Source organism: Falco naumanni, chromosome 6 (assembly GCF_017639655.2).
Source record: "Falco naumanni isolate bFalNau1 chromosome 6, bFalNau1.pat, whole genome shotgun sequence".
In the NCBI taxonomy this organism is placed as follows: domain Eukaryota; kingdom Metazoa; phylum Chordata; class Aves; order Falconiformes; family Falconidae; genus Falco; species Falco naumanni.
Window position 1 is genome coordinate 46,295,742 of NC_054059.1, and position 21,324 is coordinate 46,317,065.

The window sequence follows — 21,324 nt, forward strand, 5'->3', positions numbered from 1 at the left end:
TAGAGTCTAAAAATGAATTTGGTATTTAAGCATACATTTATGTCATTTTTATCTTTAATGCCATTTTAGATGTCTGAGAGTATCAGGATGTTCTCATGAAGCTGGCAGACAAGACATTACCCTTAGGGGAGATTCCTGCATTCACAGAGACACAGCTGGAGATCAGGCAGGATGTCTGGAGTGTCACTAACCACCTATATTAAGGCAATGGTTTAGCACCCTAAATACTAGAGAGGAAAGTAATTCAGTCACATTTCTTTCTTTTACACTAAGTAACATTTAATATTAAACTCCAACCCTTGCTGTCCTAGTAATATTCCGTGTGACCCAGAGTAGATGAATGCTTCTATTGATCTGAATTGTAGGATACACAATGTTGGGGCTTATGTAGCCAAGGCTTTTCGGAATCCTACCAGCTCTCTATACTCACAGACAGACATTAAGCTGAGAAGTGATTAAAAATGCCTGTCTCAGTCACCCCACAAATAAAATGGGTGTTCTGCACAACACAAAACACCTCCTGCTGCGCTGTGACACAGGTAAGCATTACAGGAAAAGTTCTAAAAACTCAAATTCCACAGGTAGGGACCTACATAACACACATTTATTTTCACTGAAGGAAAAGGATTTCACATGATTTTCAGTACCTTACCTTATGCGTTAGCAATTTCTCTTCTGCTTCATGAGAAGAAGCAGCTTTAGCTACTGAGAATTCAGATAATTTTTTCTCAGCCTCATTCATCACTTCAATAACCTTCTGCCTTGCTGTCTGGTACTCCTGCCACTCAGAAGCACACCTTAAACAAATACAGTTCCAGAAAGAACAATGTAATGCAATATAAAACCATTTGAAAATCAGGAATATTGCTGCACCTAGTTTTCAATGTAACTTCTTAGTTTTAGTTTTGCTGTTACACAGTATTTTCCAAAAAAAATAGACAGGTTATTGGGAAAGAGCATACATAGAAGCATATGCTGCTGATTTTCAGGTATGCCTTACAGATATAGCTGGGCATTTAATTGCTCGTTTGACTCTTCCTCAGTGATTTTGCCTAGGTTGTGTTTTAAACCCAACCAAACTTTTGGAATTCAGAGCATTCAGAAATAGTAATTAACACAGTTATGCCGGTTAAAAAGCTATTTCCTTTTACTTCAAAAAGTCTGCTTCAATTTCATTTGTTTCTGCGTAGGTCTTGGGCCAGGTGAAATAAGGGACAGTCATTCCCTCGTCTACTTGGTGCTGTTCCAAGCTTTACATAATTTTATCATCTTCCTCAGTATCACACATCTAGTCACTCAGTGGTAGAGAACAGAATCCCAGTGCTCTGAATCACAATATCCACTTCTCTCATCAGTAGCACAAACTTTTTACAAAATAAAATCAACGTTGTGATCTCTTTCTTTCATTACCAACAAGAAGGTCTTTAAATGAAAAGAAAATAAGAAAAAACCCCACATTAATATACCTTTGCAACTGCTCTTGCTGGGTTTCGGCTTCTTGCTTTGTCCCTTTGGCCTTTTCCTCCAATGCAGCTACATTCTGCATCAGCTGCTCTCTTGCTGTGTCTTGGATAAAGGGTTCTATCTCAGACACAAAGCCATGCAATTCTTTCAAATGATTACAGAACTGACTTTCTGTGCTGAAAAATTCAATGTGGTTCCTTAGGTTCTCCTCAGAGTTCTCAACATCAAGACCATTTCTTGCTAAATGTAGAAATTCCTGAGCATCTTCAAGCCAGTCATTTGCTATCTGCATCACTTGGTAGTATCTTTGGCAGAGGCTATATAATTTATTCAAGGTAGCCTGAAATAAAAGGGAAAATTATACAGAGGGCCACAGATATAAAATCCACATCAGCAACAAAAATATCCTCTGCTAAGAGTCTGGATTTTGCCCATGCTTGTTTTCTTTTCCCTTTATTATTTAAAATACAGGTCTGAAGAGACTACATGGAAGCAGATTTTGAGTGAGTTTGCATTTCTGCACACAGGTGTAAACGCATATCAAGGAAGCCTTTTCCGCCCCCCCCCCCCCAAGTCAACCACAGCAACAGGCCACAACCTAAGTCATTAATAAAACCAAACAGGATTATTAAAATCAATCTTTTTATGATGATTACAAACATCAAGCCACAGAGCCATCTTCTTCAGCTTCATGAGCGAGAAACTAATGACACTTAGTGTGTGCTAACCTGTCTCATGTGTATAGCTTCTTGAACTTCACCATCTAGTTCTGTCAGCTCAGCAAGAGTGTTTTCCAGGTCAGCAGGTATCAGCTCTTTTGCTTGCATATATCTCTCTTTCTCTTTATTGCTCAGTGCGTTCATTATTCGCAGGCTCGACTGCACTTCTTCCTGATGTATCTGAACCTTTCTGATTTCTTCTTGAATGCTTTGCAGTTTGAGGTCCAAACTTAACGTTCCACTAAGTTCTGTTTTCACCCATCTCAACCAGTCAAGTGAGCGGCAGATTTCTGACTGGAAGTCTATGCTTTGCACAAGTCTGTTCTCACACTCCATCACGGTGTCACCAATGGCAGCATGCAAAGTCTTTAGTTTCTTTTGCCAAGACTGCACTTGGTGATTTGTTGCCTCACATGCAGATGAGTCAAGCTGAGGAGAAAGGGCTTCTAGATGTTCAGTTATTCGCTTCAGAAGACTCCCAGAGTCTTGCAAGCTGCCCACCAGAGAATGGTATATCTTCAACTTTTCTTCTATTGGGAGCGTTTCTTCATTTACCTTAATCTGCTCCTTCTTCACAGTCTCTAGTTGTGACTCAAACTGCATACACATTTTCTCATGCTCCTGGCATGCTTCTACTGTGTCTTCCAACAGGTTAATTTTCTGTTCTATTTGCCTCTTCAACTTGTGATACAGCGTGACAAGTTTTAACATCTCATCTGGTTGCCATGGCTGGCCAGTGCTTCGAAAGGCCTCCTTCTTCTGGTTTAGTTCATCCACAGCTGCACCAAGGCTCACCACTTCACCTAAGAGATCTCTGTAGGCCTGCTGGAGTGACACAACTTCTTTGACTAAAACAGCAGCAGGAGCTTTGTCGGTCTTAGTAAACTGATCTTCTAGCTCAATCAGAGCTTTACTTGTCAACTCAATCAGAGAGGCATACTCTTTTCTGGCATAAATTGCTTCCTGAACCTTATATATTTTTTCTTTTGCCAGTGCAGTGACAATATTGAATTGCTGAGGGAGAATGTTAAGTTTTTCATCGAGATAAGAATGATCCACTTCATTAAGTGATGGTAGAATTTCTTGGCCATCCCTTTGCAGTGTAAGTAACAGATTTTCATATTCTGGAGATTGCTCAAGAATCTGTTGATATTTTGCCAACTGGCTGTAGAGTTCAGAGTTAGAATTCATCACATTGACTTCTGGAAATGTGACAATATCAGCTTGTTTTAGCCAATGGCAGGCTTTATCCAAGTCTTCTTTGAAATATTTCCTGGAAACAATGTTCTTCTCCAGTTCTAACAATCTCTGGTTACACTTTTGTAAAACAGTGTCATACACATTCTGTAGTTCTTGCAGTTTACCTAACACTTCACTTTTTTCTTGTTTTGTTGCTTCTTTCATTAAATCCCTTCCTTGAGCCCACAACCCCATGACTTCATTTTGATAGGCTTTCAGGTTAGCCTGGGCATTCTTACAAGTCCTGATCTGTTTGCTCACATCTTCTGGCAGCAGACAAATGTGTTCCGGAAACATTACCTTCTTCTCATGCTGCTGAATTTGGTTTGTAGCCTGAAAGACTGCCATGAGAAACTGGGTTTTTTCAGACAGTGCTTTGTTCAGGTGCTTTCTCCTCTGGCCAACCAGGTCGCTGAGACAAGCTACATGATGCTGTGCATCAGAAAGTGCTTTCTGCAGCTCCTGCCTTTCATTGAGCCCTAGGCTGGTCATCACCCTGTCAGCATCCTTCACAAGCATCTTCAGAACAAGCTGTTTGGCTTCAAGCTCACTGCAAATGGTAAGATGATCCATGAGAAGACTCTGAGCCAAATCTGGAGGAGGGCTCTGTTTAAGAGCCTCTGAGATACTAGGTTGCTGCTCCTCTGCCCATTCCATTAGTTCCTGAAATTTGGAATGAACCAAACTGAGCTCTTCTAAGGTTGAAACAGAAACTTGAATTTTCCTTTTGACAAGGTCCTCCAGCTGAGTCCAGCGTTGTTCAAAATGACCAAATTGCTCTTTTACTAATTCTTTGTCATCAAGATTCAAATGTTCTATCATCTTCTGTTTCTGATCTTTCAAATCTTCCAGAGCAAATCTCCTTTCCTGCAGTGCCAGTGCCAGTTTTTGCAAAGCTTCAAGGTGCATGTTTGTACTTTCAGCATCAGATCTGTTATCAAAATGGACAGGACAGAAATTATTAGATCCTATCTCAGGAGAGACTTTTAAAAGAGGTCAGGATTAATTATAAGCCCACTATAAACTGAAATCAATATGATATAAATACCTATGGTTTTCAGATTCTTTTGAAGGTACCAGTCTTGAATACTAATTTAAAAGTTTAATATTTTGTTCTTCTCCCATTTGTCTACAACGTGGTCATCAGGCTGACCACACAAATTAACATGAATACTTACAGAGCATACTGGTTATATTGCACATATGAACAAATAATGTTCCATGACAGTGACAGCAGCAGTAATAGACTCTCACGAGTTTACACACATCCAGTGTGTTTATGCTATACAAACAAAGCAGCTGCAATCATTTAGCAGCAGCAACTAAGCTTTAATATAATATTCTAACAGATAAAACGCAATATCACAGTGGAAAACACACATGAAACAATAAACACAAATGAAGGAGTTAAAATTCTTGAAATATCATAAAATATTATACCCTGAGATGAGATCAATCAGTACTTGCCTTAAAGACAAACACTGAAGATCTGGCTTCTCAAATTCTCTTTATTTCAATACAAGTAATAGTCCTATAAGTAATAAGGGAGGCTTGCTTTTAATTAAGCATGGGAAAAGGGATTTTTCGTGGATCCAGCTTAGAGATATTCTGTAAACAGGTCTTTCAGCATACACGCACTAAGTCAGCTTTGTGCATGCTACTCCTTCTTTACCTAGCCAGGTTGTCCCACTCTTTTGTGAGCTTTTCCAAGAAAACTTCAACTACATTCATACGATCATGGTAGTCCCCCGTCCTCTGCAGATCCTCCTCCCTCTGTAGGAGCAAACTGTGTGCCTGAAGGCAGAGGTCCAGCCACTGGCTGCTCAGTTCTCCTATTTCCTTGTGTTCAGGTGATTCCTGTCCTTGGGTTAGTTTGTTCACCTTCTCAGTCACAGATGTAAGAGCTGACTGCTTAGACTGCAACTTCTGACTGAATTCCTGAAAAAGATACAAGTCAAAACCAATATGGTGACATCTACTCAAAATTGTAAGATGGAATTTAAATTAAAAGTCTGAAATAAATAAATTGTTTAAGGACTAACTATCTGCCCAAGCAAATGCTGTGCAGATGTAAGTTGGAAGAAGTGCCTTCTCCCCTTGCTTAACCTTTTCCACCATCTTCTCTGGTGAGGACAGGTTGGTTATAGACATGAAAGCAAACCAGACGAGTTACCAAGTGCCAGTGATAAACAGAAATCACAATCAAGTCACACCTTGCTGTCCAGGGTTCTGGACTAGTTCCCACCATACACTGAAACATGCAAGATAGGCTGGGTCTCAAGAGAATTCATTTTACTAGTACTGTTTCTAGCTCACATTTTTCCTTTTCCTTTTTCATTAGAGACTAAAACTAGGAAGCAGAGTCCATGAGTCAGTAAGCCCCCACATCCATACTTTGTTTTGTTCCTACTTCTATCATAGTAACCATTATCACTGTCGTTATTGAAAAAAAAGCCAACGATTATCTAGGTATGATTGCTATTTGAGTTACTTAATTCCAGTAAATAAAGAGTCCATCTGCATACACATTTCTTACCAAATAAGTAGTCACAGAGAACCCAAAAAAACATACAATATACTGACAACTAAGACCAGCCAAATATTTTTCAGCACTTACACACTTTCTAGGATAAGTATCTCTTCCTGAATTCTAGTTCCAGTAACTGTAACTAAACAACCATGCCCAGCTCCAGCACTTTGCTGGGATGGTATGTTTTCACTGAGGGCTGGTAGGGGTGCTGGAGGAGAGATGCTGCTGCCCAGGTCTGCCTCATTCCTCTTTGTCACTGCTTCAAATGGAGCCAAGCATCCTACATTAACAGTGCAAATTCAAGGAAAAAATACACATCATGCCAAATCTGTCAGTACAGCAGGTTCCTGCCTCTCATAATAACACAAAGTTCCTGACTGAAATAGTGAAGAAATACAGGCTCCTGCTTCTTCCTGGACTCTAACAATAGGTAGTGTAACAGCTTTCAGTCCACACTGCGCTGAGCTATCTTCAAGGGCTGTAACCATTCAAACACTTGTGTAAAACAGAGATGAAAAGGAAGTACTTTTTGCCTAACTTCTGTCATATCAGAAAAAGAATCCAAGCAAAGCATAGACAAAAAATGCAAACCCCAAGCACTTCATCTTTTATTAAAGAAATAATCTGTTTTCCTGTTTCTTCTTGCTTACTGATGTTTGTGATGTGTGCAGAATGGCCATATAAAGTCTCTCTTCTGTAATGAATAACTGAAGATCTGAAGGCATTTGTCTCATTATTTAGGGCAAATTCAATCAGGTTTCTATCACAGCCATTCTCCAGTAGTTTTCAAAGTCCAACAACATTGAACAGTTTTCTAGACTAACTTTGAAATAGATTTTGAATAGATTGTGCAGCAAGCACAAGCTGCAGATCTTTAGGTCCAATGTGATCAGCAACTTGCCTATTAAAAGCAAAGGCAAATCAGAACAGTAGGCTGAAAATTGTCTACTGTCAGAAAGACAAAGCCAGAAAAATATTAAAGTACATTGCATTGCTTTCTGTGTCACTCTGTAGCATCAATAAGGAAACACTCTTTCCTCTGTATTCTCTGCTCTTGCTCACAACATATTAGCAATTGTATGTAGTGCTGCATATAACATGATTCATAATAGCATCAGCCACAGGATGAGCAACTTCTTTACCTTCTGTTCTTAACCAAAGTCTCCTTACCTTAACCTGAAGTACCATATTCTGGGCAATGTTTATCTCCAGCTCTGCCCGTCTCCTTTTCAAATTCTGTAGTTGTTGATCTGCATCCTGGAAATATATCCAGAGTTCAGCCTTCATTTGTTTGATCTCTTCCCAGCCTTGGGCCAAGTACTGTGAGTGCACTATCTGTTGCTCAATCTAGAAGAAAAGAAATTAAAAGGAGTAGGAATGCTTTAATGCATCTATTTTTGGAGAATGGAAGATGAGTACCATTCTTCCTCTGAGCATAATACTGTAGTAAAGCAGATCTCTGCACTAGATTCTGAAAGAGCTAATATCACCCACAAAAAGGAAGAGTCTTAAGCTTCAAAAGTCATAACAATCAGACTTATCAAAGGAAAGCTGTGGGGAAAAAAATATCATCATTCACCCTTGAGAGAAGCAAGTTTGTTTATGAGTGTGTGTATTTCAAAGTGAGCTCAGTCTTCTGTTAAAGCTTAAATCAACTGTATGATTTCGTCTATTGCATGCCAAGAATATTGCTGGACTGCACCCTACATGCCTTCATAATGACCAAATAAAACCTTAAACAAAACACTTTTCATTTGATTTTCTTAGACCAGTTGTTCTGCCTATATGTCTTTTGTAAAACGCCAGTAAGAAGAATGCTTAAGAAGAAAGATCTGAGCCCATCAGTCACCTTAAACCACTAGTAACAGAGCTTCTTTTGCTCCAAATACAGCAGTAGGGCACCTTTAAGGTTTAGACACTCAACATATATGTATATATGTAACTCAAGGAGCTTAATATATGTCAGCACTGTACCACCTGTGATTTCTCAAAAATGTTTCACTACTACTTATATATAAGGACAATCTTACTCTGATGTTTGGAATGCTTTATAGCGATTCAGCATTTGGCCTGCCATGTTTTTATGGATTACATGGATTTACACAATTTGCTCCTCTGGTATGGAATACTGTTACTGTATATATTAGATTTTTACCCTTTGTAGAAGTAGTTTCAAAAGTTTGGTTGTGTCTGTATATGAAACTGAGGTTTTTGTGTTTATAACAACTTATAAAAAAGGAATGCTTATAATGTTTCTTTTAAAATAACTTATGTTTATAGTTTTATTCTAAAATCAAGTATTAAGCTTCTTTAAAGCTTAAAATTGAAGGACACTTCTATAAATTCATATGCTGGAATAGATGCACTCTGATTTATGAATTGAACCATCATAATTTTTTATGATTATTATAATTAATGTATTAGTATACCCTAATAAGAACCTCAGTCTACTATTGAATAAATAACAGTAAAATATGTCTAAGCTTTAATAAATACAGAGAAGAATATATTGAATTGTGTTTTATGAAAACAAATAATCTGGATCAGTTTTTTTTCCACAGAACGTTATTTGTGTGGCTTTAGACCAACATCTTGTAACACTGCCTAAGTACATTTAGCAAACTACATCACGTATCTTTGCATTACTACCAGGATAGCACTGAGTGGATTTAATAAAAAGGAATAATAAATAAAAGCAGAAAGAAAAAACTATTTCTAAAAGAAATATTTCAGATGAAAGTAAGATGACATTTTTTTAAGCTACTACCCAATATGACCTTTTTAATAGAGGACAGATCAAGGCAGTGAAAGCTCTAGAAAGGATTAAAAGTGGGTTGTTGTGGTTATCTTGTACCGTTTGTTTCGTTTGTTGAATATCTGTTGCTGTACTCTTCACTGTGGCATCTGACAGATCACACATGGAGCACAGAAGATCCAAGTATGTATTGGCCTGCTCCTGCAGAGCCCGGAAATGTTTTACCTGAGGGAAGACAGTCCTCAAATAAACTCTGAGACTGTGGAAGTAACCTCTTATTTTAATACAGTCATGCATTTTAATATTTGTACTTTAGTTTATTATTTCCAAAAGATACACTATTTTATTAGTTAAGGCTACTCTATGATAATTATGGAAGAGAGTAATTCTTAAAAACTTGATTATCATCCAATTATAAAATTATTTAGTGACATATGCATTACCTAACTTATTTCTTTATTTATAAAGTGTTGGATAGATACATCCAGTTCAAACAAGGTGACTTAATTGCCCTAGGTAAATGGGAAGCAGGGCTTTATCTGATTAATACAGTGTCATGTTCCTATATCTATAAAATTCTCTAGTGTCATGAGGAGAGAGCTCATGAGGAATCCATTCTAGCAGCACAAAAAGCTTTCCCACGCCTTCTGAAACCCTCCCAACGTCCCCAATATCTACGATTGTCAAGATCAGACAACATGATGCTTTTGAGGGTCCTTGCTCTCAACACTGCCTGTAGGAGCTCACCTCTTCCTATGAAGAGTTTCCACATCCCAATAGGAAATGGTGATATTAGTGTCGACAAGCAGGGCGATAACACACCTCCTTGAGTCCCAGGGAGGAGACATGAGTGCCTACCTAACGCAGAGGGCCAGTGGCGGGTCCTCGAGGGCAAAAAGTTGAACACAACAGCAGTGTGCCTTTGCAGCAACCCCAAATTACTGTATTAGCAAGAATGCAGACAGCAAGCTGTTGGAAGCCATTACTGTCCTGTACTTATACTTGTCAGGTTGTCCCTGGTGTATTTGGCCCAGTTTCCCTCTTCCCCCATAGAAGAGATATGGCAAACTGATGCAAGTCCAGCAAAGGGCCAGGGGAATACAGGGCTGTAGTATATGGCATTTAGGTGGGTCTGAAGGAACTGGGCTTGTTCAGCCTGGAAAAGAGAGGCTAACTGTGGTCTGCCATTACTTAAAATGGTAGGGGTCAGGTCGGGGCAGTACTGAGAAGACAGAGCCAAACTCTTTGCCAAGGTGAGCAGAAAAAGGACTAGAGGGAAAAGTGACAAGCTGCAACAAGGAAATTCTTCCTAGATATGAGGGAAATTATTTTTCACACTGAGAACAGTTTAGCACTGGAACAGGACTATGATCTTCAGGGATAGTCAAGGCCCTCAGTGCACCAAAGAGCTCTGCAACCTCTATCCCCCTCTCCTTGGGGTTTGCCTTCATCTGCTCAGGGCCAGCCCTGACTCGTCTCAGCTGGGACCTGGCCAATGGAGAGGTGTTCAGAAGCCTTCCCCCTTGCTCAAGAGCTGCGTGTAAGCTCAGGCCCTCACGCACCCATGGACATCACCTGAGCTACGCTATAGGTGCATCTGTGCCTGGCAGATCCTGCTGGCCTCGCCTTGCTGCCCCGACCTGCTTCCACCTGGGGCTGGCCTCATCACTACAGACTTGCCTGGTGATCACCAGATGGTGGCTGACACCAGGGGAACTCTGCTTTCCTCACCTGTGTGCTGCAGATCTGCAGGTCACTGGGAAGGTGCTGCCCTGCTGGCCCCACTGTCACTCCCCCCCGCTCCCCCTGCCTCGCAGAGCTGCCATCTATAGTATTTCAAGGTCTCTATTAAGCCACGTGGTGGATGAGACAGCCCTGAATTCCAGCATTTTTAGTACCATACCGCTTTAATTTAAAAACAAGGTACAAATGCAATATAAAATACATTGTTACTAAGAATAACCAAGAAGAAAAGAAACCATTCTTAATGGCTAATGTGGGCTAGAGGCAGTTCTACGCTTTTAGGTTGAAAAATTGTTTTAATTGTCTGATAACAGACTCTGTCCATGGTACCATGAAACCAGGTCTCACATAGGAACATTAATAGACAGATGGGCAATTGGACAAGCAGAAACATACAACCTCTCTGCTAAGCACATATGTGGAGTATCTGAGCAGGTTTATCTAATTAGCCAACTTTTGTCAGGTAACACACTTCTAAGCATTAAGCAGAGCTAGCAAAAACCCTGAGTGATTTTTCACCTATGGTTATTTTTCACTTAAGGTATTCCTTCTGGACCTGGGAATAAACAATGTGGCTATGCAGCCCTCTGAGAATACCTAATTCTATTAAAATGAAGCTCTTACCTGAACTCACTTTATTACAGATAACAGCATTTTCAAGTGCTGAACTTTTACCTGTTTAACTGCATCTGCCAGACTGAAAGGTGGCCAGGTAGCTGGCTTTAGCTCTGACTGCACTGTAGACAGCCAAGTCTGGCACTGTTGTAGGGTATCTTGATGATTAACATGCTTCTGGAGTTCATGTTCCAAACTCTGGTACACCTAAAAGAAACATTTTGTAAGGTCACTGCATTTTCAAACACTGCTATTGCCTCTCCCACCTTGAAAACTGCAGATGAGCCAGAATTATTAAGACTGCGGTTATTTTAGCCCTTGTACATAAAAGTACCAAGAGATGAAAGCTCCTTAAGCTCTCACGGCATCTCGCTAATTTGTGGAGAAGATGGGACAGTATCTAAGACACAGCTTCCGGAAAAAAAAATAATTAAAAAAAAGATATAAACAAAGACCCTTATCTCTTATTTCTGTATTCTTGGTCAACATTTTGCCACCAATCTAGTGTGAGATTTTACTACTTTTACAAATCTTACTGACTATGAAGTGTACTTTTGGGGATTTTGTTTTGTTTGCTTGGGTTGGTTTGGTGGTGGTGGTTGTTTTTGTTGGGTTTTTTTAGACTATGCTAGCTTGATCTCCTAATTGGATTAACAGAATGACCCAGCTAGCCCTTCTTAACTGTATATTCTGGTTTTACTAAGAGAGCAAACATTTCCTAGCACATAGTTAAGACCCATTATGTATGTATGTAAACTACTGACACTAAGAGTGCAATTTGCTCCCTAGTATTTGAAGTAGCAATAGTTTAATTTCTTTGCTGCAGGTGCTTGGAAGCTAGTGTAACGTGAAGGCAGTGAGAGCGTAGAGATTAAGGTAAAAACTGATAGGCAGCTAGTTTTACTGGCTGCAAACAACATTGTAACATTCAGATCACAAGGAATTGGAACTCCAGCACAGTAATGATGAAGTGACCTGTAGTAACCTGTAGGCTCAATTTAAATAGAAACAATTTAAGTAGAAAGAGGTTTACACCATTAAAAGAAACCAGTACTTCCAGAAATAATAATGCGTGTTATTCCTACATGGCATAAAAACATTTTTGAAACAAGCCTTACTCTTTGGGCTGTGCTACATATGGCAGAATAGCTGTCCTTTGTCCCCTGAAGATGGCTTTGTATGTTTTGCTTAAATTTTGCTTGAAGATGTTCTGTGCATTGATTGATCAAGTAATCTCCTTTACTCTGAAGGTTGTTCAAACGGTCTTCAAATCCTGCAATTTCTTCCATAATAGCCTAAGAAACAGATAAAATATTTTTGCAGAAATATTTTGAACTTAAAACATATTCTGCATTACAGCTTTTTAAATGAGCTGGCATTTTTTTGTTTTTTTATTGAGGGTTTTTTTTCCCCTCCCTTAAACACTCTTTGTCTTCGGATTTAGAAAAAAGTTTTCAGACAATGTGTATTGTTATTATTCTTACAGTCGAGCTATCAGAGTCTATGTTCATTGTAAAATCACTGTCAAAAGTCTGTACATAGATATCCCACAGAAACATCAGTAGCACTGTCATAATGTGTAAATATTATATGCTCATGCCCCAAAACTACCCTTAATCTTCCTTTGTTGCACACTCTCCAGGGCTCCAACAACTTCTTTTGTGTCTAGTAATGACTAAATCTGATGTTGTATATCTTTTTCCATTAGCTCTTTCACTGCAGACAGTTCTTTCCATTGACTTTGATGGAGCCCAGTTTTTATCCAAGGTGGTTACTTAGAGAATAACACACTAGTCACAATGAGTTAAGAGTTCAACATTTGCCCTTGGAATCTCAGTTTCAGTGACCGGTGGGGAGGGTTGAATTTTGCTTTCTTTTATCTTCTAGAAACCATCAGCTATTGATGTAGTGAATGATTACCATTAATAGCAACCATAACAATACCTTGAATAAAAGCAATGGAGGAAATGTTAAAACCTAATAGAGGGGAAACAAGTATTTGAAATTATAAAATATTTTTTATTCTTAGAAGTACCAGAGCAAAAAATGCCACAGAAGTAAAATAAACCTAATCTGCTTTTTGTGGTTTATGTCCTGGCACATCTCAGCAAAAATCTGACAGCGTACAACAAAGCTCTTGTGCAGCAGATGCAGTCTCATCCAAGAAATAGTGCTAACAACTAGGTAGATTTATTAACTGCATTAATGACACTGATGCTTATTTACACAGCAGTAAGAGGAATAAAACAGGTGAATGAAAAATAACTAAAGCTCTGGAGTGGAGACAGAAAAGCAAAGAAGAAAAATTCTGGTTTACCAGACAAAGGAAGTTTACCCAACAGAAACCCACCTTGTGGTTAGCTAGTTGCTGAGTGATTATTTCAAGACTGTTACTCTCCATAAGGTCAGGGCTGACCAGCCTGCTGGACATATGTAACAACCATTTCTCCCCTTCTTGCAAATCACTATTGTAATCCTCATGTTCTTTCACTCTCACCTCTAAGGTTTCAACGTATGCCTGCAGGTCCACAAAAATAAAAATTAAATATTCAGGTAATCATAAGAATACAAAAAGACCTTAAACAAAAATAACACCAAGAGCTTGAAAACATGAGTAAGCATATCTTCTAAATTTATATTCCTGTGAGAGGCTCTCACATGATTACACTGTTAAGGAGGACACTGTCAAAGGGATTACTCTGAAGACAGAGGGAACACTGAGGATCTCCTTACCTCAAGGAACACTTACCAATTTGAAATTACATTCACTTAGAAACGGTTATTATCTCTCTGAGAGACTGCACGTGACCTACCAGATGTTATGGTTGGGTGCCTGCTGCTTACAGCCTTTGCACATACATATTGCCTGTGATTGTGGTAGGCAAATAAAGGATGTGCACATTGAGTTAAAATCTATTTATTCTTTTTAAGATTTTTCATAAGCTTCTCTACATTTAAGTCATCAACATTACATCTAATGCAACAGACACCAGTTTTGTGGTATAGACCAGAGGAATGTCTGTAAATTAAAAACCAACTGTGAAAAAAATAAAATCATCTGCTATTGGTGGACGGATTGGCAATAAATGTACTTTGGTCAAACATAAGTACTAACATGGTTTGCAGAGCTTATCCTTGTTAGGAGTGTAAGCTATTAAGAGCTTTAGGTATAATCATACTTTAGGGTGTACTTAGAAGTATTAGATCTTTCAAAGTACTACATACATATGGACTAACAAATCAATGTTAATTAATAACATCCTTGCTGAATTAAATTATATCCATCTTGCAGTTCATTTTCTCCAATGACTTCCATTCAACATTAACTAGATTAAACAGGGTTTGTGTGAGATCTAGCAGAAACAAGAGACAAAATGGTATAACATAAGGGTACCCATCTGTCCCTTCAAGAAATAAAGTATTTAAAAATCTATTCAAAGTAATTAGAAATAGTAGCAATAGTACAAACTAGTCACTGATATATTTCCCCTTAATTCTACAAGGACTTCATCTGTCACACTCAAAATTTATTTCAGCTACTCTTGTTAGATTTATGTAGGTAGAAGTTCTTTCCATAATCCAGAATCTGCCACCACCACTCCCCCCCCCCAAAAAAAAAAAACCAAAACCCCAAAAAAACCCCAACAAAACAAAACAAAAAACCCAACAACAAACCCATAAACAAAACCCAACAAACCATCCCACAACCAAAAAGTAATTAAATTTAACTGGCTCTGTGCACAGGCTGTGACATAACAACATGAAGCAAGAAAACAGTCAACTTCTTAAAGAGGGTAAAAAATATAGTAAATTGAAAGAACCTAGAGTTCTCTTCCTGACTGTTTACCTTTGTTGTGCTGCAGAGTTCCTGGTAACTGCTCTGAAGGTCTTGAACATTGTTCTTTAGACTCACATCATTCACCAGATCAAATAGTGCTTCTCCCTTTTCAATCACTGATTTTATTGAAGGCTCATGGGACAGAACAGTCTGCTGTATAGACTACAATGCAAGCAATAATTAAAATATATCTATTGAACACTGAAGATCTATTTCACTAACGTTCCTTTGACCTGATGCACGGCCTTCTATCATAGCATGTTATCATGTTTTCCAGATGAGAATAGCTTTGCTGCCAGTACAAGACTGTTTCTCAGCCATGCCTTGAGGTAACAGCTTTGCAGGCATCTAAAAGTGATTGCTTCTTTTGTGAGTGGCTAGTAGCACGGCTAATAATCTGGAGTTGGTGAAGGAAAGGGAGTTAATATCTGTGAAGAGGCAAGTGTTAGGGATAAAACTTGTTCAGAGGAACAAATTCTGCAAATAGGTGGGAAAGTACCACCAAAGCTATCCCCTTAATGAGACAGTATGCAGACGAGCATGTAAAACTGTACTCTCAAGTGCAGGCAATCTGATCTCATGGCATTGTGCCACTGGTTCTGTCAGCATGGCATATGCCCACCATCCATCAAATGACAGTGAGGTACCAGGTCCCCAAATGTGCAGAAAGCAAACACGTAGCTGTAACATATGACTCTCAGTATCGAAGCTGGCGAGGAGCAGTGGGCAGTTTCAGAGAGAAAGCATTGATGCTGTGCAGGTACTGCTCAGCAATAGCCAAAACACTGGTTTGTTAGCAACACGCTTCAGCCACAAATGTAAAGCACAGCACTGTATGGGCTACTATGGGGAGAGTTAGCTCAATCCCAGCCAGGCCCAGTACACAACTTATGAAACATCTGTAATCCTGGAATATTTTACAAAAACCTCATTAGAAGAAGCAATGGGGTTTGCGGTCAATTTTTTCTACTCATTTTTATGACTGGAAAAAAAACAAAAACAAACCTTAATTTAAATCCTAACTAAAACCAGAGGAGGCTACAGCAGCTGACTGCCTTAGATGCTGGTTGAGCTGGGACATCCAGCTTTAACCAGAAAGCTTTTTAAGCCAAGGTAAACAGAAGCAATGTCTGCAGTGAAGAAAGACCAACTGATTTCTATCCTTGCTTAAAACAGCTGTCAACTCTGTTGATACCAATGAAATTATACATGTGTGTACCCACAAAAGAATTTTATTCCATTAACAGGAAATTTTATGGTATGGGAGCCTTATTAGGACGTCAGCACTTGAAATGCAGGTGCTCACTCTATTTTGTAGACGCAGGTGTCATGTATGTTTTCACTTTGATGCTGATTTGGACATCCAGATCAGACATCTCATACATCTGTTGAAGAAACCTGAATGGGCATTTGTATCAGAGGATGTATTGCAAGTCACCAGGTCAAAATCGATTTGACAGTACAATGATAAACCCTTTTTACCTTGTATTTGGACAACTGGGCCTTCTTCTCATAAAGTTCACTCTTTGGCTCCACAGGAGAGTGTAACATGGCTTGGTACTCCATGACCCACTGAGTCTGTGCCTTGTACTTGTCTGAGAACTCCTTTGCCAGCTGAAGGCACTTCTCTGAAGTCATGTGCTCTTTCCTGATAGAGCCAGCCAGTTCTTCAAGCTGTTCCACATGATCTCCAATTTCTTTTCTTAGCTGGTCAACTTCATTTTCTTCCATGTACTTCACAGCTCGCTCCCCCTTCTCGCGGGCGGATTTCAGTAAACTGTGCCCTATGTCCATATCACTCAATAGCAGCTGTGAAAGAGGTGTTGGTTAACAGAAAAATGTATGCAAGCACTTCCCTTTTTTTATCTATTCAATGTAGTTCTACTGCCAGTGAAAGGCTAATGATTTCTTTTTTTTTTTTTTTTTTTTTTTTAATTTTGCTAAGGATACAGAGGGAATTGCTAGGGAAATTGAACAGACTGCATTACAAAATTGCCTGGAGTTAAAGTGTGGTAAACTAGAAGGAAGCAGAAAAAGCAAATACTTCTGCACTGGGCTTGTGAAGATAAACAGAGAAAATGAGGGCTATCAGGAGAGGATTCATACTCCAGATTTTGGAACAGATCAAAGTTTTCCTTTAGTGTAATATATTTAAGCTGCAGAACATAAGAAAAACTCATCTACAACTCTAAGATGAAATGTGAGATTTACTACAGATTTATTTAAATGAGAAGAAATAGGAAGCACTTCTTGCCACAGTGTATACTGGTATAAAATACACATGACAGGATGCCTTGCGAGGGGAATTTATTTGAAGTTTTAAACTAAAACAAAACGCATACAAACATGTCTTACATAAAGATAGGATTGTATTATTTAGGATTATTCATAACTTCAACAACAAAATTGTGATCTAATGTGTATACCACACGAGAACAGAAAGTTTTATACTGGGTGGCCTTTATCCTATTAGCTTCTCTGGGCAAGGCAAAGTCAGAATTTGGAGCAGCTGTTAAGATGCATGTTAAAATATAGCCTCTCTGTGGTGAAAAGAAACACAAGAAAGCTGTACCTCTAGTTTCTGCATTTTTTTCTCCATTGCTGTTTTATCAACCACATCAAACTTGGTGATCACATTTCTGAAGTTTTTGTTAGTAGCTCCGTACCAATTTGTGTAAGCGCTGAAAGCCAGTTCAGACTCCTCCATACAGCGTATTTCTTCTTCCAGAAACTTTATTTGCTCCTTCAAACAAATATGGAGGGTAGGGGGAGAAAAAAAAAAACACCCAGATGTTTATCTTTGCTATTCTCTAAAGACTACATTAAATTGCTATTTATTAATAAAACCTGATATACTAAGATTAAACACATAGGTTTTGAGTACTGTCATATCTAGTGGAAAGTTCTCGCTGGGGTCTTGTCAGAGCATACATACAGCAATCACTAGTGTTAAAACTGAATTAATACTAAATACTGAAAAGGTAAATTGAATTGTGACTGGTGATTATGGTACTATGACACACTTACTACTTAAAATAACCTGAAGATTGTACCTTATCGACTCAAATTTCCCCTGTAACTCTGTGTTTCAGTAGTAACATGAAAACATTTATCTAGAAGTCATTTAGCATTCAAACATACTGAATTCTGAATTTTTCTCCTGCAACTGCAAAAAAGGTAGTAACATCATCTGACAATTAATGTATATTTTTGGAAAGGCATTATCCCAATTATGGCTCTCTAATACATTTAGTCCAATGAAATCTACATATATGTGTGTATATATATATGAAATATATATGTGGCTTGTATTGAGTCTACAATAATGAATAAACTCCGATGAAGTCTAATTAAGAAACTCTGTTTATACTTACTTCTTAAATGACAATCTATGGTGGCACAATTAATTAATTTTCATTACTTACCAAGACATGAAGAAGAAGAGTTTGGTAGCGAGATGTAAGTTGCGTAGCCTGGCTTCCCATTCTACTTGCAGTGAGACTTCCCTCTAGTATTTGCTGAGCCAATACCCCAACTTCCTCCACATCATCTTTGTAGACTGTAATTTCTTCATGCCACTTCTATGACAAAGACATTATCTAGCTTATATGACTGATTCAAACATCTTAAACACAACAGGAATTCGTAACTAATCATTGAAAATAAAAAAAATACATGGTTGTAAACAAGGATTTACAATAGGAAAACAAAACAGAATCTGATGAATTTTAATATCATGAATATGCTAGAAGTTTTATCATACCATATGGACTGCATTTCATTACAATAGATTCAATGCTTCCCCCCCAGATCAGAATAGACGTGCAACCTGGACTTCCCATAGAATTTGCCCAAAGTTTTAAAGGTGACTATACAGCATAACCTTGAATCTCTTCAAATCCGCTTCCTGTGTGTATGTGCTTATTCAGAACTATGTCTTCTCCTTGCAGTGACTAAAGGAAATCATTACATCAACACAGCAGAGACTTCACTGTACAGTCGGGCACATTTTACTCTTGGTACCACATTAACACTTTCCAGGACCAACCTCTGTCCTCGGTTATGCCTTCACATACCACAGAGCATATGAACTCCACATTTCCCCATGAGAATTCAATATTGGTAGAGCCACATCTCTACCCATTAAATGGGAGGAACCTGGACCCAGAAGACATGAAACTTTCTTGGATCCGTAACTCAATAAATTGCAATAAGTTCCTGTCATTTTCACAGTGCAACCAGGAACTGATGTGGAAACCTCACGTGATATTTTGTTTAAGGAATGCCTTAACTACATTCTTTACCTTCATTTGTTGAAGCTGCATCTCCTTTGTTGCTCTACCAGACTGCCTCCCAGTCCTGATAGCAACTTTCTCCTCCAGATCTGTTAGCCAGTCATTAACCTTCTGAAATTTTTTCTCCATCAACCTCAGTCTGCTCACAGTGGCATTTAATTGGCTTCTTGCTTCAGAAAGCCTGTGCTGATAACCATGCCAATCCTGCCGTAATGATTCCAGGGCTCGGTCTTCTACTTGGGGAATACCCCAGGGAATCACCTCCTCTCTGGCATGGACAGCAGCATTCAATAATGCTTGTCCTTCTGCACAGTGCACCTGCAGCTCCTGTGAAGGCAGTTAGGGATACATACCCTACATTAACAGCTTTCATTCACACGTGGCAAACAAAGCCCTGATTCTACTTAAGACAAAAGCAGTTACCTCACATTATCTAGATATTCCCTTTAGTTATCTATGGTTGACACATAACCAGGAAATTACCTTAACAAAATACCACGGTAAACGTCTTAGTTTATATTTGAGTATATATTCAGATTTTCAAAATGGATTCAGATTTTGTAAAGTAACCTGTAATAACAAGACATATATGCAGAGTCCCTGATCATACAAAGACCTTCTCAATATCCTGAATACAGTAATAAATATTTCATAACTCAAATACAGACCTTTTGCTAATTCAACAACAATTATGAGAGTATTCTAAGTCAGCTTAAGATCATAACTTAGAAATTACTGAAGTACTAGAGGTTCAACCTTCCCATGGGAGCTAATTTACAGGACTGGAACTGCCTGAAAGCAGATGCATCTGCACTGTAAGCAATAAAAGATGAAAACCCAATGAAAACAATACTTTTGATATTCTATGAAACATAGGGAAAGGAAGAGACAGGTAAACATCCAGAACAAATTCAATACTTGCAAGAAAGTATTAGTATGCCTGGAGATTTTGTTCAAGTCCTGACACCTTTTTCTGCAAATAAGTGACAATAATTTCCACTGACACTACTGGAACTACTTCTGAGTGGCAAAGTACTTACATATAATGTGATTCCAAGCTGTTCTTGAGATGAAAAAAAGAGATGTCTGGTAATTAATATTATTCTGTTATTTCAAAAGTAGGATTACTTTTTTATTATTTTTTTTTTTTTTTCCTTAGGATGTCACACATTACGTACCTGTAAGTCTCGGAGTGTTGCCTCCTGTTTCTGGGCATCACCATCAAGATGTGATAAACAATCAAGTTGTTCCTGTTCCTTCTCCAGCCACGCTTCAAAAGCCTTCAGATTTCTTTGGTACTCTTGATGTAAGTTAAGCAGTCCTTCAGCTTTTATTACTGCCTCCTGCTTGTTAAAATATTCACATATATGTATATACATCTTACTGTATTATCAAACAAAGAAAATGAAAACCCTAGACTTTCATCATGGGGAAGATTTTGTATCTGATGCTGAGCTTTCCTAGAATTCAACGGTACTTGGATTCTCAGGATGATTTAAGCAATTACAGGAAAAGAGAGCAAATGTGAGGATACAGATACATATCCTAAAAGATTCTTCCTGTTAAGTTTGTGACTTCTGGGATACGAAGTTTTGATCTGGAATCACTTTTAAGTCACACCTTAGTGTCTAATAACAAAAGACCTTCTTAATTTTAATACCAATTTAAATTAACTTTCCTAAAGTAATTAATAAGAGTATGAGCTTAGAAATGGCTTGTTTTTTCTTTGTATGATTTTTTTTTTGCCAATGGCAAAATCTTAGTCTTCTATTAAGACTACCTAGTATCTTTCACATCTGAAGAGTGCCCCAGCCCTCTACAGGCAGTTCCTACAGAGCACAGTGAGAAACTGACTGCAAGTCTGCTTCGTACGTGGGCGAGCAAGTTACAGTACAGCCCAGCAATAAAATATTACCATATCTGGAATACAGCAGGAAAGGCATCATCTGTTAGGGTAAGACTAGTCTTTCTAAGCACAAGAAAAGTATACTACAAATAATTTACATCCTCTAAGAAATGATGGGAACAGGGAATTGAGTTCGGATGGAGGCAAGGCAGACTACATCCCACAGCAGCAGGCTACGTAAGAAGAAAAACACTTCCATAAACAGTAGCCATGAACCCAC

General features: G+C 38.5%; 1 protein-coding gene across 14 annotated transcripts in view; it reads right to left on the reverse strand.

Moving 5' to 3' along the window:
- Positions 1 to 21,324, reverse strand: part of SYNE1 (spectrin repeat containing nuclear envelope protein 1) — a 330,006-nt gene that overhangs the window by 139,801 nt on the left and 168,881 nt on the right. For all 14 annotated transcript variants that reach the window (XM_040598155.1, XM_040598156.1, XM_040598152.1 and 11 more), the window contains 15 exons: positions 20,377 to 20,541; positions 19,208 to 19,525; positions 18,329 to 18,484; positions 17,476 to 17,646; positions 16,386 to 16,712; positions 14,913 to 15,065; positions 13,416 to 13,583; positions 12,184 to 12,360; positions 11,126 to 11,272; positions 8,807 to 8,932; positions 7,123 to 7,299; positions 5,095 to 5,360; positions 2,193 to 4,353; positions 1,467 to 1,804; positions 653 to 797 (listed from right to left, as the gene is read on the reverse strand). In XM_040598155.1, the coding sequence (XP_040454089.1) occupies positions 653 to 797; positions 1,467 to 1,804; positions 2,193 to 4,353; positions 5,095 to 5,360; positions 7,123 to 7,299; positions 8,807 to 8,932; positions 11,126 to 11,272; positions 12,184 to 12,360; positions 13,416 to 13,583; positions 14,913 to 15,065; positions 16,386 to 16,712; positions 17,476 to 17,646; positions 18,329 to 18,484; positions 19,208 to 19,525; positions 20,377 to 20,541 (4,995 nt within the window). The remainder of the gene's footprint in view (positions 1 to 652; positions 798 to 1,466; positions 1,805 to 2,192; positions 4,354 to 5,094; positions 5,361 to 7,122; positions 7,300 to 8,806; positions 8,933 to 11,125; positions 11,273 to 12,183; positions 12,361 to 13,415; positions 13,584 to 14,912; positions 15,066 to 16,385; positions 16,713 to 17,475; positions 17,647 to 18,328; positions 18,485 to 19,207; positions 19,526 to 20,376; positions 20,542 to 21,324) is intronic.